Here is a 16,958-nt window from a genome sequence, read left to right on the forward strand (position 1 = left end):
AATGGTGTGAGATGGGAATTGGTAGCCAAAGGAGTCTAAAAAGAGCACTAAAAAGCAGCTCTGGAATGTTGCCAACCACTTAGAATCACTGTTTTCTCTGGTTCTAACATGTTATTTTTTAAGCCAGTCAACCACTGTAGTCTTTCCAGACTCAGGCCTTTTAAAATCCTGGTACCAGGGCTGTTTTAGTAGCAGGTTGATGCTAAGAACAGAATAGCCTTAATTTTAAGAGGGTCAGTCTTTGTAATGACAGTCCTCTTGTCTCTTCTTTATCCTATTGCTTCTAAAAAAAGCAAGGAAGTAGGGTTTTGTTTAGAGAGGTTTAATGCAAACTTCACATTTGTATGTATGAATTAGCGATGCATGAAATCTCCTCCAGTCACTTATAAAATGTATTACAAATTATGGCAAGGACATATTTATACAGATTAATAAAGCTGAAATGTTTTAAAAATGTGGCAAGGTGTTTAACAAAGAAAAATAAGAATATATTTTTATATGACTCCTTGTTAGAATGGTGATCTATTTTGGATAGGTATTCCTTAATTGACTTTATAAACTAATATTAGAAGAAACGTGCAATGAGATTAAATCCCTCCAAAGACACACACACACACACCCCTTCCCTCTCTCTCTGATGTCACACACCCATCTTTACTTACCTACCTGTCTGAGTAATTATATTCTAAAATGAAAGGAAAGCAAAGTCCTTAGGTTTTAGTCCTTTAGGACTAAAATCATAGTCCTAAAATTTGTTTTGTCACTAGTAATGTCTGATGTCTTTATTTTGTTAGAAAAACATCTTTCTTCTAAAATGCTTTTCTCCAAATTAACCTCCTCTAATTGTGTTCCTCATATTTTTTTTTTTTCACAAAAAGATTTGGGACTGAAATGTCTCTTTCTGGGTATATTTTAATCTTTATGGTGTGCAATGGTTCTTTCTTAGATTGTATTGTTTTACCTACCCTGTAGGCATTGATAACTTTCATTGATACAAATAAATCACATTATTTGGGGGGCTGTATTTTTTCTTTTCTGTTGCCCCACTTCTACCTGTGGCATACTTCAGTGCAGAGATGATAATAATTAAGTTTAGGTAGGTAGGTTTAGTTGCTAAGTCATGTCCAACTCTTGTGACTCCATGGACTGTAGCACACCAGACTCCTCTGTCCATGGGATTTCCCAGGCAAGAATATTGGAGTGGGTTGCCACTTCCTTCTCCAGGGGATCTTGCCGACCCAGGAGTGAAACCCAGGTCTCCTGCATTGCAGGCAGACTCTTTACTGACTGAGTCAATTAAGTTTATTTACAAAAAACAAAAGTTTTAATGTCACTGTTTTTTATTAGCTGCATTTAGCACAGTCAAATGAATATGTCCAGATTCCAAGACCCATGAAACCCCAGATGTATTTATGATATTGTTTGACTTAGAAAATATGTTGGCATGGGAGATAAATAATGCTCCAGGTGATTATTTTCAAAAAAGAGATCTTCCTAATCTTTTCAGTATCTGTACTTTTCTACCTCAAGGAACAGTAATACAACTTTCTGATATTTCTGGTATATATCAAGAGTGGGATTTTCACAGTCATCATCAAATCATCCGTTAACATTGACATCTTGCTGTCTCATCTGTTGTTTTAAGATTTTTCTCTCTGAAGCTAGGAGTTATGAAAAATAATAATGCTGGTAGCTCTTCAAAAGAAAGTGTTTTCTCATGTATTATCTCATTTTATCCTCCTATCATAAAAGATGAGAACAAGTGCTGTTTTCTTCACTGGAAGAAATCTGAATTGTAGAGAAATTGTGACTTACCCAAAGATTGCTTAGGCTGTTAACACAGTTTAGATGTCCACCTCCCAAAATGAGTACATTTTTTTAGTAGACCACTTTGTGGGAAGACCAGTCACCAAGCAGAGGGAGGGAAAGAAGGGAATTAGTATTTCAGTTCTTAAATGATTCTAGTCAATGTTCTGGACATTTTTACAGTAATACCTCATTTATTCTTCACAGCAACTCTTGGTGATAGATGGTGGTGGTATCGCTTTTTAAAAAAGAACCAAGGAAGGTTCAGAATGTGTAGCATTACGTTGGGTGAGATTGGGCAAGACAGAGATGGTCAAAGAAAACATTGTATAGAGAGTGAGGCTTGTATTGAGACTGCAAGGTCAGCAAGAAGGGGGTAAATGGGAGATCCTAACACTGAAGAGCAAAGTAGAGAAGAAACTGTGAATGAGCCTAGAGATCTAGAGATCATTTGACCCGAGCAGGTGGAGCCTCCTACTGAGAGGATACCGTGTGTGTCCGGAGAGCTTGGACTCTCACAACAAGGGGGTCTTGAAAATGTGTGGGAATGAGACCACAGGACTTTAAAGCTGAAATTCATCTGACTCAAGCATCCTGTTTTACAGAAGGGAAAGTAAGATCTGTAGAGGTGAAATGCCTTGCTTATATTACAACTATGTAATTATAGAGCTGGGGGAATAAAAAGCAGTAATCTTATTCCCAAGCCAAAGTTATGTCTACCCTACGCTATACTTGAAGCTCTTGATGGAAAGGAACAGTGAAGTGACAGTGCTGAGATCCTTGTATCACTCTCAAAAATTTTTTATTATTATTTATGAAAGCAGTCTCTTAGAGGTTTGAATACCACTTCGTATTGCGGTGCTGCTTACTTGCTCTTGATAGCTGGCAACCTGCTTCAGTTGGTCAAAGCACTCAGGAGACTCATCGGATGATGGAAAAGCTATTCTTCTCCATGTTTGTGCTTGTCTTCTTTCAGAACCCACAAAACCAGCTACCATTCAGTTGTCTTATTAGTTATATTAGTACACACAAGTGACATGAGCATGAAGTGAAATGACAGTCTTTTCAAGGGCAGAGGCAGCATTTAATGATTTAGGATGTAATCACAGGTGCAAATGTGGTTCTAATGCTATTTACCCCTTTCTTAATGTATCTATTATGTGCCATGAATTGTGTTGTGTTCTTTGCCTTCACTAAAGGCTTACACATCTAAATGTTGCCTTACAACTAAAGGCAACATTGCCATGGTCATAAAGCCACATATGAGAAAACAGAGGCTCAGATAGGTTCATTAATGTGCCCAAGGTCCCACCATTGGTAAGTGGTAGAGCTGTTTTTGAAACCCACATTTGTATGACTTCCATTTCCATCATCCTTGTTCTATATCATACTGCCACCATTAGATCCATCACACCACAAATTAACCAAGCATTCTTAACATTTATTTCAAAAGCAATATATATTTATTGTGAAAAAGTAGAAAATTCAGATAACTGAAGACAATTAAACCCATTTTTGTTCAGATAATTGAAAGAAGATGAAACTGAGGCACTTGATTTGTACATTAGTATGTGTCTGCCCAGACCTCTCTTCTTGCTTCCACTTCTGTACATTCATCCTGCTGTGCTTTTCAAAACTGAATCCATTTGGCCACCTTCATCCCTTGTTTTCCATCCTTGGTTTAGTCCCTTGGTTTAGCTTGAACTATTGGTTAATCTATGCCCGTGACCATTTTGTATAGCATTCGAGAACCATGAAGCAATTGGGCTTTAGTGGACAGGGCATCAGGGGTAGCAACTAGGAGACCTCAGTTATAGTTTTCATCCTGCCATTGACTTGCTCTGTACTGTTAGGCGAGTGACTTCTCCCATGAGCACCTTAGTTTCTTTATGGATGAAATGAGGGAATTTTGGACTAGTTTTGATACTTGTTCTGTTTTGATACTTGTTCTGTGTTGATACTTTTTTGCTTCTCTAATTATGATTCATTTTTACTTTGCCAGGCTCATATAGATGAGGGAGTGGCGGGATCTCTGTTCTTAGAGTGAGTTTCTCGAGCAGATATTTGGCAGTATGTTACCTACTCTTAGTCCCCGGGCATTTTGGGTCAATGCCATTTTTGCCACTTGGATCTTTGTGCAGCTAATGTAAAAAACCCGAGTCTTAGGCAGATGAAAGGTGTGTTTATGGAAGGAAGCTTTGAGGTTCACATGACTAAAGGTTGGGAGATGTGGTAGTTTGATAAAACTTGATTCCTGCCTGATGTTTCATATACACTGAGGGGAAGGAGAAGCAGCTGCAATGGATGCTTTGGCGGTAGATGGCCCAATAAGTACTTGCTGGGGAGCTGTAATAAATAGGTTTGCAAAATGTTTCAGTTCCATCTCTCAAAAGTTATAAATTCATAATAATAATAATTACTTCCACTGTGTACTTATTAGATGCCAGTTACTTTGTATACATTATTTCTAATCTTTAAAACCACTTTGTGAAGTAAATATCTTTCCTATTTTAGAGATGAGGCTCAGAGAGGTGCAATAACTTGCCTATGCTCATCACATCAGTAGCGAGTGGTATATCCGGGATTCTAATCCAAAGTCCAGACCTTACTGTTTCATCTTCTTTCTCCTGCATCATAAGCCTCTGCCTGTATCCTGTATGGAATTATTCCTAACAGCTTAAAAACACATTCTGGTATTCCTTCATCCTAAAAATAATAGCCATCTTTGATTCTTCATGCCCATTCAGTTACTGCCTATTTCTCCTCTTTTTGGACTATTTAATTTATTGTTCAGCCTTCTTAAGCTTGTCTTCTGCTCTGTCATTCAGCTAGAGCTTTTCTTATCAAGACTGTCTGAAGCCTCCATGTTGCTCAATTCGGTAGGTGTCTTTTCTCTTATCTTGATACTTTTGAATATAATCGACCACTCCCTCCTGCTTGTTCTGCCTGGTGGTTCTTTTTTCCCTTGTTGATCTCTACTCATCCTTTAAATGGGCTTCCCTGCTGGCTCAGATGGCAAAGAATCTGCCTGCAATTCAGGAGACCTGGGTTCCATCCCTGGGTTGAGATCCCCTGAAGTAGGAAATGGCAACCCACTCCAGTATTCTTGCCTGGAGAATCCCCATGGACAGAGGAGCCTGGCGGGCCATAGTCCATGGGGCTGCAAAGAGTCAGACATGACTGAACGACTAAGCACAGCACAGCACATCCTTTAAATTGGTGTTTCTCTGACTTAGTCCTGGTTTCTCTTGTGTTTCTCTTTGTTTCTAAGTGATCTTATCCTTTACCGTGGTGTGAAATACCATCTTTGTGTAGATGACTTTCTAATTAATAGCTCTACCCCAAACCTTTCCCTAGATTTCCTATGTAGTGTCTTCAGCTATGTACTCGACATTTCTGCTTACAGGTTTCTTAGACTTAATATCACAAATAAAACTCTCGGAGCTCTTCCCAAGCATGTTAGTCTTTCCTACCATTAAATGGTAGTATACTGCCTTTTCTCTCTACCTCAGTTCACCTGCGGACTCTAAGCTGGATCTATCCGCCGGATCCATTCTCACTCTCCCTACAGGAGTTAAGCCTCCATCTAGTCTCACCTGGGCTTGCTCTAGCCTCCTGACTTCTCTTTTTCTGCTTCTGCCTTCTTCCAAACTTTTCCATCTAAGAGTCAGATAAAAATTATAGAACTGTAGACCAGACTGTTATTCTCCTGATTAAAATCATTCAGTACCTTTCCATTGCGCTTACTAATCAATCAAACAGTCAATCTTAATTCTTTACCATGATCTATGGATTGCTCTGTGTGATCTGGTGCTTGCTTTATCTAGCACCTTCTTAAATCACTTTCTCCTGCTCCCCTGTGCCTTTGATGTACTGAAGTCCTTTTTATACGGTGAGCATGCCCAGCTGTTTCTAACCAAAGAAACAGCTTCTCTGTGAAACTCTTTCTCTGCCTGAAATACCGAGTCCCCTGCTTCTGGAGTGAAGGGACTCCATCCCATCCTTTAGGTCAGTATTGTCATCATTTTTGAGAAGCTATCTCTGACTATATTATCTCAGTAGGGCTTTTTCCTTTTCTTCCATTTTCTTCTTTGTTCTTTCTTTGGCTTCATATAACACTATCACAAGCTGTATGCTTTGTGTTTGTTTATGCTTCTCCATCGAGACAGGAGGCTCCAGGATGGATGTCGTATGTTCAGTACTTGTTACAGTGCACAGTGTAGTTGCTTGGTTTGTAAGATACGTAGCTAAACTTAAAAGTGTTGTTGTTGTTCAGTCACTAAGTTGTGGCTGATTCTTTGTGACCCCATGAACTGTAGCACGCCAGGCTTCCCTGTCCTTCACTATCTCCTGGAGTTTGTTCAGACTTATGTTCATTGAGTCAGTGATGCCATGCCACCATCTCACCTCAAACTTAAAAGTGAGGCTGCTATAGGAAATCTGATTTCTCACTGGAAGATTGGAATCAAACTATCCATCCACATGCTTCATACCATTCATACATTGAACCTATAAATAATTTGAAGATTAGGCAAAATGCTGCAGGAGGGGTCTTGAATGGTTGATAGGCATTTAAGAGGCAGCATGAAATTTAAAGTCTGTGGTTTAGATGGTTATTGTTTTCTCTTCTATTTTCTGTATTCACCTAGACATGGAAAGCACAGCTAAGGGTGATACTGGCCCTGGTCTCTTGGGCTTAATTCTGGAAGTAGTCAAATTTGGTTTCTCTTGCTTAGTGGGAAGTATAGTTAGTCTGTTTGATGAGACAACTATCTGAATTCCTCACAGACCTGAGTTCCTTAAACTAAGTAGTAACTTCTTGGGAGAGTTTTCCTTGTATTTGATGCAGTGTGGCAGAATGGAAAGGATTTTCAACCAGAATTGTGCATGGGTTTTTATTTCGTCTCTTGGTTATTTTGAAAATAAAAAGAAAAAAAGCAAACCAAAACCACCATCACCACCACAATAAAACATCCTGAGCCTCCATTTCCCTATCTATGAAACAAGAGTATTGGATGAGTTGGTTTCTAAAGGTCCCACTGCCTCTAATCATCATGAAATCTTATTTTTATTTAAAAAGTATATGGGTTCTGATCCTGGAGGTAATCACAAAAACTGCAGTCTTTAAGAAGCCAATCCTTTCCCCACAGTCATTTTTATGGAGGAATAGTGAACACTGTTACAGACTACCTCAGCAAGTAGAGAGGGAATGATAAATTCCTTGAAGATTAAGAATCCTTTGAGTTAATCTGAACTCAATTTGAATGTTAATTTGACTGTCCAAGGAAAAAATATTTTAGGATTTAATGATCTGGGGCTCTTAATGACTTGTACTTTATCCTGCCGGGAATTTAAAAAGTGAATCAACTGAGAATAGTAAGTGCCCCCCTTCTAAGTTGTGGCACCCCCAAAAGAATCTTTTTCACTTTAATGCAAGAATGAGCAACTTTCTTGGTCACCCAGAAGACTCCCCCTTGCTGATAAGATGCAATAGGAAAGAAAGGCAGCCTTCCTATCTCCACTTTCAAATATTACAAAGCTGAGTCAAGAAGATTCTAAGCAAGTGAATGATTTCATCATGAAATTTAGTTTTCACTGGAGGTAGCAACTTGTGTCTCTTCTATTAATTGTTCTTACTGTGGTCTAACCTTTATATCAAACACTCACTTATTCCCCATATATGCTCTGAGTTGGGTGATAGTTTCCAGGAGAAGAAACTGAGCTACTTAGGAGGTTAAGTAACTTGCTAAATTAAGGCTCAGTTAGCAAGTGGTTGAGTTGGGATTTGAACCAAGCAAATGAGTAATGAACCTTTCTTTGAGCCTACAATGTAGCTGAAAAGAGTTTTCAGCCTTTTTAAAGGTAGTGAACAGATAATAGAGAAATTAAGGATACTCAGATCACAAACCAAGTCGTGTTCCTTCTGTGTCCTCTTCCTAGAAATCCTGGGTATTTTCTTTTCGTCTAGTTGTATCAGTACCCTTTCCTTCTAGGATTCTTCTTTTTAAAAATTCTAGAAGTGAAATCAAACCTTAGTTAAAATAATGAACGGTCATCTTTTATATGAATACATAATAATACTTCATAAAAGCATGATCTTATTTGTAACTTAGAATCATCCTGACCTGTTGCTTTAAGTAGTTTAATAATACAGGGTTTCCCCCTCCCCTGATGAGGCCCACTGTTTTTCCCCAATCACTTTAATTATGTGAGCTAGAATTCTGTTTCTCACACATCTTCAGTTCTCAACCTTGTTAAAATTAATCATATAATCCCCCTTTAAAACATAGTATTAAGTCGCCATAGTAACACTGTATCCAAGCTTTATAGATAAAGCATAACAGCCATAAGAAGGTAGCGTTTTGGTATCCCCGTGACAGCTCTATAACTTTTATAGCAATGTGTTCCTTCTTCTGGCTTATATAAGGTGGAGGGATAGCATTACTTACTTACACCTGTTTTATTACCATGTTGCTTCTAAATTCCTACCTTGTTTTTGTTCACCTTCCTAGTTAAAAAAGAATTGGAACTCTCTTTGCTTTCTTCTTGTACTCTCTAACCACTTTTTGAGGACAGGAATTATTTCCTTAAATATGACCAGGTAGAGTCCATTGACCTTTTGTCCTGGAATACTTTGATAGTCTTTTAAAATTAAAATACTTTAATTTTCTTATGTGGCTTGTATAAGGGGGTTTTAGAAAAGAATGCTATCCATATTTGAAGACTTAATTCATTTTCTGTCAAAAACTTGATCAGTCTGCCTTTGGAAAAGTCCTGGTGAACCACAATTTTTCATTTCTACTGACAATTTATAGCAAATTATAGGTGAGAGCATTAAGTTGAATATTTTATCAATTTGAGTATATTTTGTAAAATATATATATAAAATACGAGTTAATGAGTTCCTTTGAATAAGTCAGTGTCAAATTATAAAATATTTTGTTTGCATAAATTTGTATACTAGAATTTGTAATATTTAACTATTTAAAAATTTTATTTATTTGTATTTGGCTGTGCTGGGTCTCCGTTGCTTTGTGTGGGCTTTCTCTACTTATGGCCAGTGGGGGCTCTACTTATGGCCACTGTGGGGCGTAGGCTTCTCATTGGGGTGGTTTTGCTCTTTGTGGAGCTCAGGCCTAGTAACTGTAGATCATGGACTCAGTTGCTCCATGGCATGTGGAATCTTCCCAGATCAAGGATTGAACCTGTGTCCCTGCACTGGCAGGCAGATTCCTATCTACTATGCCACCAGGGAAGTATAAGATTTGACTTTTTAAAGAGGAATCCAAAGGCTAACTGGCAAACTGATTTTAAAAAGTGGAGTTTTAAACATTTTGTAACTTTAAAAGAGTTTCTAGATTAATCTGACTTGTAATATGCTGCTTAATTTTTTGAAATGTTTTCAGTTTTTTGTGTGGTCTGCTGATTTTTGTGTTGATGCAGGAATTTTTAGTTTTTATCTTTAATGTTTTTCTTTAAAACCTTGTTTCCATTTCTTAGAAAATATCTTGCATTGATAAGACATTTGCTATTTCTGTCCTGTAAAATATAAAATATAGTCCTCATAAATTTGGAAATTATGAAAGGTACAGGAGTTTAGGAAAGTAATAGCTAACCCTGCCCTCTTTTGAATTCTTGCTCCTCCCCTTAGTGGCTCTGTGAACTTGATTCAGTTATTTACTTATTAAGTTCTATAGTTTACTTTTCTGTAAAATGGGAACATCCTTGAAGTTCCAGGGTTGTTGTGAGAGTAAATAAGATAGTATAATATCAAGTGTCTAACTTTATGGCTGGCATTTAAATTCTGCTGTTGCAGTCCCTGTTATTTTCTGAACTAGAGGAATAATCAGGTGAGCATCATTACCAGCAAACTGGCAGGGATGACTTTGGTGTCAGATAGTCCTAAGTTTAAAATTCAGCTTTTTGCAGTTTACCAGCTGACATCTTACGCAGTGGCACTCTAGGCTATTTCTCCATCTGTAAAATGAGGTTAATAGATGCACCCTTCAAAACGGGATGCCGTGCTCAACAGGGACACCTGCCTGAGTGCAGTAAGTAGGAGGTTGGTAGCTATGATGAGGTGGTCACTGCTTGCTGTCTTTTTCTTTTCTAAAAAAATACTCAGTTTTTTCCCTTGAAGTGTGTAAATGTTAAGTTCATTTATAAAGAATTCCACTGAGAAAGGAAATGTTACAGGTTCAATGACTTGTTGTGATTAGATACTTTATCAGGAAACTTACTGCACATTCATTTTCCTCTTTGTTCTCTTTGCCGCAGCCTCACAGTCAGCCAAGTTGGCCAGAACTTCACATTCGTGCTCACTGACATTGACAGCAAACAGAGATTCGGGTTCTGCCGCTTATCTTCAGGAGCGAAGAGTTGCTTCTGTTTCTTAAGGTAAGGAAAATGGCTTTGGTTATTGGCTAGTTCTGTGAAACAGTGTCAGCTTTTGGGTTGCTCTTCTGTAATTAAATTTTCCAGCTGTTCTTTTTATTTTCCTATCTGCTTCCCATAAGTCACTGCACTTGGGGAGAAGAACTTTACAATGTTGTCCTTGCACTTTAAGTTCTACAGATAATTGTATTTATTTATTTGTATCACATCCCTTGGGTGGAAAAAGGGATCATTGCGTCTGTGGAGTGTGCAGAAGCTGGAGAATCAGCATGGCTTCAGTTCCTCCTTCTGTTATCTGGAGCTGTCAGAAATTAGCCTGTTAGGCTTTCCCTTGGACATTTTGTGTATGTAAGATTATTAATAAAGTATGTGTCTGCAGTTCAGGACGTCTTGCAGACACTGATTGTGTCCTTCTCAAAGTAACACCCATGCCCCTTTCGGGTCAATGAGTGAGTAACTGTTTCCCAACTTGGCTCCCTCTGTAGAGGTTTTGAAAAAAAGTGCAGAATCCTATGAGAAGGCTTCTTTAGGTCTTCCAAAACTCCCTTCACATACCAGAAGCACACTTACTTAATGCTCTGTTTCCTCCTGCCAGAGGGGTAAGGCATATTCTGGGGTTGGAGGATGTGTGGAAATCTGATTTCAGAGCTGCTGGCTCTGTGGGCTCCTGCTGGGCGCCTCCTGAGGGGGAGGTAAAGGCATCCCACACACTCTCCTCCGCATCTGCCTCGGTTAAGTAGGTGTCAGAGGGGCCTGCCTCCTGTCTCTGCTCATGTGTAGCAGCACAGGGCAGGACAGCAGGGAGGCGCCCCTGACAAAACCCGGGTCCCCGTCTTGGGCTTGAGCCTAGGAATAAGAGGCCAGACCCACTATGAATTCCAGAAGGGGTAGTTCTCTGGTGTACTAGTCTCTGCATTTTCTTTTCTTCCTCACTAAGAGCAGACCCCCTTGCCCCCCAGACAAACACACACCCTCACACCATAGGAGTGGTGAGGGCTAACTTTCAATGTCTTAGCTCGATAACTGTCAGTCAGGAATGCTACTTCTGCATTTCTCTACACAAATCTTATTATTGTTTTTAATCAGTGAAGTCCACTGGCTCCTTCATCAGGCATGGTATCTCTAATTTGAGCACTAGAGGACAACTGCTGGAAAGACCTTAAGATGGAGGTACAAACCCAGCTGCTTTGCAAGACTCCTGTTCACAAGCACACCTCTAGCCCAGGCCCAAGGACTACCTGCCCTGAGTATTAGACTCTGATATAAATTATTCTTTACTTTTTTATTTAACAAACTAGTTGAATAGCCTTTTGCTGTTATCATTTAGAATGAAAAATAGCAGTGTTTTCTATCTGTTAGTGTTTTCTATCTGTTGTACTATCTAGGAATTATGGGGGAAAATTTGGTGGGTTAATTCATTCATTTGTTTGTCAGTCCTTAATTGAGTGCTTACTATTAACTAGTCCTTGTCCTTACTATTAACTAGTCCTTGTCCTTAAAGAGTTCCCAAGATGAGCTGGGGAGATGGATGATCTTGCTGCAATATGCTATATATAACACATAGAATGATACCGTGAAATAGTGTCTTCTTACTGTTGCTAATCTAGTGCCCCAGAGCATAGTGGCTGTAGTTAAAAATAGTCTTCTGTGGATTCTGGGACATGCATTTCATGGGTATTTAACATGAGGCCAGAAGGCTCTGTTTATCTTATTCAGCTTTTGCTTATGTACAGGGCACACAAAATGGCACTTTACCTGTGCTTGATTTGGAAACATTGCTGGGTTGAGACTAGCATGTGAGTGGAAGAACTTGCTGTTAACCCTGGATAACATGGTGACATGTCCGGTGGAGAGGTCTTCCAAGAGAACATCAGTGGGACTTGGGTCTGGGTTACATTATTAGCATCATCTTCTTTTGCTGTTTGGTCTTCTTGCTTTTCTTCAGATGCTTTTCCTTCAGTTAATTTGTGTTTTAAAGTCCAGTCATGTTCTCAGTGTGCCCAGTACTCTTAAGTCTGCTCAGCTGCCACCTTTACTTTTGCTTTTCCATTTCTTCCCGTGAGGGATATAGTTCCTAGTGATGGCATTTGTGCAGGCATAGCCCCCACTGTTCTAGGATTTCACTTCTTAGGATCACTTTTTCTCTCTCTCAAGTTCATTTGCTTCCTGGCCCACATGAACGACCAGACCTTTCTGCCTTCATGCATTTTTACCCATCCTTCCAGGCTCAGCTTGAGCGTTTCTCAGAGTCACCTTTTCCAGGCAGAGGTAATCATCCCATCTTCTGGATGCACCCAGCATGCTTTGCACTGTTAAGCTATATACGCATAAGCCTTGATCTTCCTTGTCTTTCTCATAGTGAACAGTTAACTCTTTACTGGTAAAGGTTGTGTCTTAAGCAGCATCTGCATCCCCATGACTTAGTATAGTGTTGACAGAGGTGTGCATGACTTTCAGAGACAGGGAGATCCATTCCATTTGGTTGGAAAAGCAGGATCCTGAGGGCTCTGAGTGGGAGGACAGGCTTCATTGGATACTAATTCAAAGAGAAAATATGCAATCCAGTTATTGGCAGAAGCATGGTTCATATTACCAGACAATTCATTTTAGTCCTAAGAGGTGCACCTTTTATTCTTACACTGTGGATTCAGTGACACAGTGGACACGCATTGTGTCCATAAAGAACTAGGTCATTAGTATTTTACAAAATTTAGACACTTTTACAATGAAAGGTTCTTAGACATCCTTTATTCAATATAACTTATTAGATTCATTGTTATGGGCATTGTCTGTTCCTCCCCACTAGAATATAAGCTTCATGAAGCCTGGGAATTCTTAACCTGTTTTGTTCACAGATACATCCAAAGTGTATTGAAGAATGTGTCTGTACATAGTAGACAGTTAGTAATAATTGTTTTATGAAGGATTGAATCCCTGAGTTTATTTAAAAATTTTTTTTTCAAAGTTTGTTTGAACTCTTGTTACCAGCTAACCTTGACAGAGATGTAGTTGTACTAAACTAAAAAATCTTATTAACAAAAGTACCATGGTATATAAAGTTGAATGCATTATTTCCTCTCACAATTGACTATCTCTTTATATTAAAACATTTTCCTTTTCTTTGAGAGTCACCATTATATTATTTAGCTAGTTGGCTAGATGGTGTGTGTGTGTGTTCAGTTGCTTCAGTCATATCTGACTCTTTGCAGTCTTAACGGACTGTAGCCTGCCAGGCTCCTCTGTCCATGGGAGTTTTTAGGCAAGAATACAGGAGTGGATTGCCATGTCCTCCTCCAGGGGATCTTCCCAACCCAGGAATCGAACCCACGCCTCTTATGTCTGCTGCATTGGCAGGTGGGCTCTTAACCACTAGTGCCACCTGGGAAGCCCCAGGTTAAAAGCACCAGCTAGGAGAACATGAGTTATGAGTAAGTTAGTTGTTCTTCTTTATAAACCCAAGAATCTAAGAAAGTATTTTAGCATTCTCAGATAGCACCATCTGAGTTTAATATATAGTAAATATTTACCTCTGAAATCTTAATATTGTAAGACAAAGACAAAGTGACCCAGATCACTTTTTTTTGTGTGTCTTCTTTTGCCCCAAAACACATGCCCCAACAAGGCTGAAATGTAATGAAATATGCTGTTTATAAGCAGCTTTTGGTTTTGGATGATTAGAAGAAATGTAGGAGTTCAAAGTCATAACTGTGTTGCTTGGAGTGGGGAGCAGTAGATTATGGAAGATGAGCCATACAATATTAATTTATTCTTTATAAAGGCACTTTAAAAATATTTGCGTCTACAATTTTCTACTTAATGTATAGGGATCTTATTTCAGCTCTTGAGAAAACTTGAATAGCAATCTTTACACCCAAATAGAGTTGTTCAGAGCCTCTTATACATTTTGGGAAGAAATAACTTGTTTCATCAATATGGCATCTAAAATTTTTTTAGCCTAACATTTGAAGTTTTTATTCAATAGGAAGTATCTTAGTATCTAGCATATTTCAGGAATGAGCAATGCATAACATGTGATCTTTGGCCTTTATTTACCTCAAGTTCCTAAAATAGACACACAGATATAGCCTCAGCTCCCCATATGAGAACCTTTCAGATGTCCTTTTCACCCAAGAGTTTGGTAAGCTGAATCTTCTGAACTTGGTATTTCAAACTGTAAACAATATGTACTTTTTGCCCTTTACCAAATATGAAATTGAATTTGCTTCTAGGTGCACTGTTCCAGGCCACCTCTGATTTTGATACCCATCTCCCATTTCACTTCTACTACCCTTAGTGTCTTGGGGGCCACTTCATCTTTGGGAAGGGACTATGTAAATAAGTTATTAAAATATATTGTGATAGATGCTTTTTTAAAAAAAATATGTATCCATAAGGTTCTTTGAGGTCACAGATTAGGCAGAGCTCATGTCTGACTTGGAGAATCAGAGAAAGTGTTGCTGATGGGTTCCAGTTAAATTGGACCTTAGAGAATCAGTGGAGGCTTGCTTGGAGGAGAATGGGAGAAAAGCTCTCTGGGCAGTGAGAACTGGTGCACAAAGGTCCAGAGAAATGAAAGGTACAGCAAGGTGAGAGAATGATGAGAATTCTGATGAAAGATTGATAGCAAGAGAGGATGCTGTAAAAGTCTTGGGACAAGACTGTGAAAGTCTTTGTGGGCCATGCTCAAGATTTTGAATTTATCCCATAGAAAATGGTGTGTCATCTGATGGTCTGGGGCAGGTGTTAGCAATACTGATGTTTGTAAATGAAGTTGCTGTCTACACAAACTTGGGGTTTTCTGGTTATTGTTAGAGGAATGTTGCCCATCACTTTGGGAATAACATCTGATTTAGATTGGAATTTTCAAGACTCAACTTTAGTGTTTTTTTTTTTTTTTAATTATAACTTGATAGGATGTGTTCCTTGGCTCTTGTTGGGGAGTTATTATCCTTCCTTCCATGCAGATTGGCCCGTGGGCTTATGTTTAAACTTTGTGTTAAGTGAGGACCATCTTCCTTCTGGAACATTTTCTGACTTAATGGCAGGAACAACTATTGTATCCTTTTTTCATCTGTATTGTACTCATTTCTGCTATAAACAGAAAAGCTTGGTTTTCACGGAGAAAAAGAAGCCAGAAGTAATAGAGTCTGGTTTTGAGAACTTTGGCTTCTCTAACTGCTCCTGTGTTTTGTAAACAACACATACAGTTTAGGAGAAAAATCAAAGGGCTCTCCTTAGGCAGGCGCAATGGCAGAAACCCTTTTGGATTGTGTTTTAGCTGCTTCAGTTTAAAGTAAGTGTGTGGGGGATGGGGAAGGGAGTTGAGAAGGAAGGTTGTGGGGACAGCTCCCAGATTTTACCTTGAAAGCAGGTGCTGCTGAAATACCCCAGAAACAGACGGAATCTCCTATCCTTGTTTTAAGCTATTTATGGTTGTCTTGCCTGAGGGTACCCTGCTGTACAAAAATGTAAAGCCTGGTGTTTGAGGGCAGTTCGGGCCGCGGAGCCGGGTCCCCTCGGGGAGACAGCAGGCCATTTGGGAAATCTGGATCTTTCATACTGTTTAACAGAAGGTTTTCCTCTGCTTTTCGAGTGTTTCCATCTCTCTGGGGCTGTTTGATTTTTTTTAATTCCTTCCCTTAAAAGTATGATGGGTACAATGTTGTTTTCTGGATGGTCAGCTGGGAGAAGGCCTGATTGCTGTGGCAGATTATCATTCCACTCATTGTGGATCCTGGCACATGGCTTCTGTCAGAAACTGAACCCATGGGATGGGGCCTGTGGAGGCTCTGGTTTACTAGGCCCAGGGCCTTTTCTGAGAGTATTTTGAAAGGCTTGCATGGGAGGTGTGCTCATCAGAACATCACTTTGTGGGAGGCTGTAACTTTTTTTTTCTTAATTAAAAAAAATGAAGTGGTTGGGGCATGTTGCATGTTTTATTGCCACACAGATGCCTTCATGCTTAGAAATATATAATCCTCTAGGGAGTCACAATTCGACAATGGTAACAAGCTGTACAGTTTTAACAAAATCACCTTTAAAGAGGAGAAAGGGAAATAAATAAAACTGCTCTTGCTCTCCTAGCAGCCTACTATTTGAGGGCTGGGAAGCTGGACAGTTGGAAAGACAGGTGTGTCTTCTGCACCGGCAGCCAGCCTCAGGGCCATCCACCGTAGGAACAAGTTTTTTTTTTTTCACCCCTCCTGGTCTTTTACAAAGGCAGCCAGCCTGGCTCAGGGTTGTGGGTATTTGAAAATCCAAGATTTTGGCTAAAAGAAAATTTTCATTTTGAGATTGAATGAGTTGGGCATTGCAGTAGACATGGTATGATCTCACTCTATGTTTTGAAGGCAGAACGCTACCTTTTCTTAATGCTCTTAATGTATATTTAGATAAAGGAACCATGATGAGTTGTTCACCTTTGCAGAATGATTTCAGAAGTGAATTTAAAGACCTCTTAATAAAAATGTACTACAGCCCATCCTCATTTTATATATGATGAAAATGAGACCTGCAGAGGAAAGATTTTTTTGTCCCAAGTTCTTTAGCTGGATGATAACAGTTTTCTGACCCCCCTATCCAGAGTCTTGTCCAAGATATGACAATGATTTTTCCACTTGGGAGAATAAGCACAAGACCACCTAGGACTAAGGTTTTTCAAGACTCAGTAGCCTCAAGCATCAAAAAGTCATATTTCCTTAGGGCCAGTGTTGCATTCTGTGTGAGCAATCCAGCCATATGATTATACAGTAAAGAAA

The 16,958-nt window shown here is 39.2% G+C and overlaps 1 protein-coding gene across 8 annotated transcripts in view; it reads left to right on the forward strand.

The window, feature by feature from the left end:
- Positions 1-16,958, forward strand: part of DENND1A (DENN domain containing 1A) — a 523,231-nt gene that overhangs the window by 170,765 nt on the left and 335,508 nt on the right. For all 8 annotated transcript variants that reach the window (XM_043916893.1, XM_043916896.1, XM_043916894.1 and 5 more), the window contains one exon: positions 10,084-10,203. In XM_043916893.1, coding sequence (XP_043772828.1) covers positions 10,084-10,203 — 120 coding nt within the window. The remainder of the gene's footprint in view (positions 1-10,083; positions 10,204-16,958) is intronic.

Source organism: Cervus elaphus, chromosome 11 (genome assembly GCF_910594005.1).
Source record: "Cervus elaphus chromosome 11, mCerEla1.1, whole genome shotgun sequence".
NCBI classification, from domain to species: domain Eukaryota; kingdom Metazoa; phylum Chordata; class Mammalia; order Artiodactyla; family Cervidae; genus Cervus; species Cervus elaphus.